General features: G+C 51.7%; 1 protein-coding gene across 1 annotated transcript in view; it reads right to left on the reverse strand.

Annotated features, from left to right (window-relative positions):
• Positions 1 to 273: 273 nt before the first annotated feature.
• The window catches only part of LOC112238054 (protein sidekick-2), a 76146-nt gene continuing 73126 nt past the window's right edge, over positions 274 to 3293 (reverse strand). Inside the window, exon 39 of the mRNA XM_042316926.1 lies at positions 274 to 902. Within this exon, the coding sequence (XP_042172860.1) occupies positions 369 to 902 (534 nt within the window). The 3' untranslated portion in view covers positions 274 to 368. The remainder of the gene's footprint in view (positions 903 to 3293) is intronic.

Consider the following 3293-nt stretch of genomic DNA (forward strand, 5'->3'; position numbering starts at 1 on the left):
GGACTGGTGTCTTTTATACAAGTTCAATCAGGTGCCATTAATACAGGTAACGAGTGGAGGACAGAGGAGCCTCTTAAAGAAGAAGAAGAAGAAGTTACAGGTCTGTGAGAGCCAGAAATCTTGCTTGTTTGTAGGTGACCAAATACTTATTTTCCACCATAATTTGCAAATAAATTCATTACAAAATCCTACAATGTGATTTTCTGGATTTTTTTTCTCATTTTGACTGTCATAGTTGAAGTGTACCTATGATGACAATTACAGGCCTCTCTGATCTTTTTAAGTGGGAGTTTTGCACAATTGGTGGCTGACTAAATACTTTTTGCCCCACTGTATGTTCCTACTGGGAGCAGTGTGTTAAACGTGGTTCAAACAAAAGAGGAGAAGCCCGCGGTAGGAGGCTGCTGCGTGGAGGAACAGCCCAAGCTGCTTGGAGGCCTACTGCTGTACAGGAGGGTCCCGTGCTGGCTGGGGGGTTCAGACACAGAACAGGACAGCAGCGAGGGAGTGGGAGTCCGGCTGCCCTTCGGCCTGAATAGTGTGCCCTGGCCCTGGGGTGCCAGACCCTGGATGAGACCCCCTTGGCTACGGAGCCCCTGGAGGCCCTGGGGCTGGGGGGATGGAGAGAGGGCCCGGGGCAGCAGGGGGGGTAGTGGGGGCAGGGGTGGAGGGTGTCTCGGGGTGGTGTTGGTGGTGGGCTGGATGGGATCTTGCTCAGCCAGGGGTTGGGGGTGCAGCGGCTCTGGCTGTGTATATCCGTAGGCCGGGGGGCGAGAGACGCCCTTCTGCTGGCGGCGCCAGGAGTTATAGTAGGTGGGGTCACTGATGTAGTGGTTGACGAAGGAGTGTGTCTTCTGTTGCCCGTCCCGGTTCTGATCCACCTCGTACTCGCTGTCGCTACCCTGGAGTCGGACAAGAAGGAATAGTGGTTTTAGTTGAGGAATGAAAACTTAGTGGATAGGTGTAGATACTAACTACATCAAACACAGTTTCAGATGAGGAGTGAGAACGGTGGGTGTAGATACTAACTACTATACATCAAACACAGTTTCAGATGAGGAGTGAGAACGGTGGGTGTAGATACTAGCTACTATACATCAAACACAGTTTCAGATGAGGAGTGAGAACGGTGGGTGTAGATACTAGCTACATCAAACACACTTTCAGATGAGTGAGGACTGTAGTCAGTGGGTGTAGGCAACTCAAAGCAAACACACAATAAGAAGATTAAGACTTCCTATGGGAATTATGATTCATTGTCAACCTGATTTACTAACAGCTTTGTTCTACAGGTCTAAAGGGCATGATTACAAACACGTTATAATGGTCTTCATTTAACAAAGAAAAGTCGAGACTGTCGATTAGGCTGCTACTATCTGAGATCTGTCGCCAAGCAGCTAACACACAGGTGGCAGACAGCTAACACACAGCTAACAGACAGCTAATACACTGCTAACAGACAGGTAACACACAGGTGACAGACAGCTAACAGACAGCTAAAACACAGGTGACAGACAGCTAACAGACAGCTAACAGACAGCTAACAGACAGCTAACAGACAGCTAACACACAGCTAACAGACAGCTAACACACAGCTAACACACAGCTAACAGACAGCTAACACACTGCTAACAGACAGCTAACACACAGCTAACACACAGCTAACACAAAGCTAACACACAGCTAACAGACAGCTAACAGACAGCTAACACAAAGCTAACACACAGCTAACACACAGCTAATACAGACAGCTAAAAGACAGCAAACAGGCAGCTAACAGACAGCTAACACACAGCTAACAGACAGCTAACACACAGCTAACAGACAGCAGGACCTACTATTATCTGGGATCTCTCTCCCAGAGGCTAACAGACAGCTAACAGACAGCTAACAGACTGCTAACAGACAGCAGGACCTCACCCAAAGCCCTGAGGAGCACCGATCTGATACGTGTAAACAAGAGTCTCCTATAGATGGACAGAGAACAATACAACTATCACAGGAGAATGGTGGCACCTCAATTAGGGAGATGGGCTCGTGGTAATGGCTAGAGCGGAATGAGTGGAATGGTTTCCATCTGTTTGAAGCCATTTCATTCGATCCGTTCCAGACATTATTCTGAAATGTCTCCCCCTCCACTGAACTTTATTACATCTTATGAGAAGAGAGGGAGAATGCTGGGAAGAGAGGGAGAAGTTTGGGAAGAGAGGGAGAACGCTGGGAAGAGAGGGAGAACACTGGGAAGAGAGGGGTTACGCTGGGAAGAGAGGAAGAACGCTGGGAAGAGAGGGAGAATGCTGGGAAGAGAGGGAGAATGCTGGGAAGAGAGGGAGAACGCTGGGAAGAGAGGGAGATCGCTGGGAGAGAGAGGGAGAACGCTGGGAAGAGAGGGAGACTGCTGCTGGAAGAGAGGGAGAACGCTGGGAAGAGAGGGAGAACGCTGGGAAGAGAGGGAGAACGCTGGGAAGAGAGGGAGAACGCTGGAAGAAGAGACGCTGGGAAGGGGAGAACGCTGGGAAGAGAGGGAGAACGCTGGGAAGAGAGGGAGAACGCTGGGAAGAGAGGGAGAACGCTGGGAAGAGAGGGAGATCGCTGGGAAGAGAGGGAGAACGCTGGGAAGAGAGGGAGAACGCTGGGGAGAGAGGGAGAACGCTGGGAAGAGAGGGAGAACGCTGGGAAGAGAGGGAGAACGCTGGGAAGAGAGGGAGAACGCTGGGAAGAGAGGGAGAACGCTGGGAAGAGAGGGGAAGAGAGGGAGAACGCTGGGAAGAGAGGGAGAACGCTGGGAGAAGAGAGGGAGAACGCTGGGAAGAGAGGGAGAACGCTGGGAAGAGAGGGAGAACTGGGAAGAGAGGGAGCTGGGAAGAGAGGGAGAACGCTGGGAAGAGAGGGGGAAGAGAGGGAGAACGCTGGGAAGAGAGGGGAACGCTGGGGAGAGGGAGAACGCTGGGGAGAGGGAGAACGCTGGGAAGAGAGGGAGAACGCTGGGAGAGAGAGGAAGAACGCTGAAGAACGCTGGGAAGAGAGGAAGAACGCTGGGAAGAGAGGAAGAACGCTGGGAAGAGAGGGAGAACACTGGGAAGAGAGGAAGAACGCTGGGAAGAGAGGGGAACGCTGGGAAGAGGGAGAACGCTGGGAAGAGAGGGAGAACGCTGGGAAGAGAGGGAGAACACTGGGAAGAGAGGGAGAACGCTGGGAAGAGAGGGAGAACACTGGGAAGAGAGGGAGAACACTGGGAAGAGAGGGAGAACACTGGGAAGAGAGGGAGAACACTGGGAAGAGAGGGAGAACGC

Source organism: Oncorhynchus tshawytscha, unplaced genomic scaffold (genome assembly GCF_018296145.1).
Source record: "Oncorhynchus tshawytscha isolate Ot180627B unplaced genomic scaffold, Otsh_v2.0 Un_contig_3324_pilon_pilon, whole genome shotgun sequence".
NCBI classification, from domain to species: Eukaryota; Metazoa; Chordata; class Actinopteri; order Salmoniformes; family Salmonidae; genus Oncorhynchus; species Oncorhynchus tshawytscha.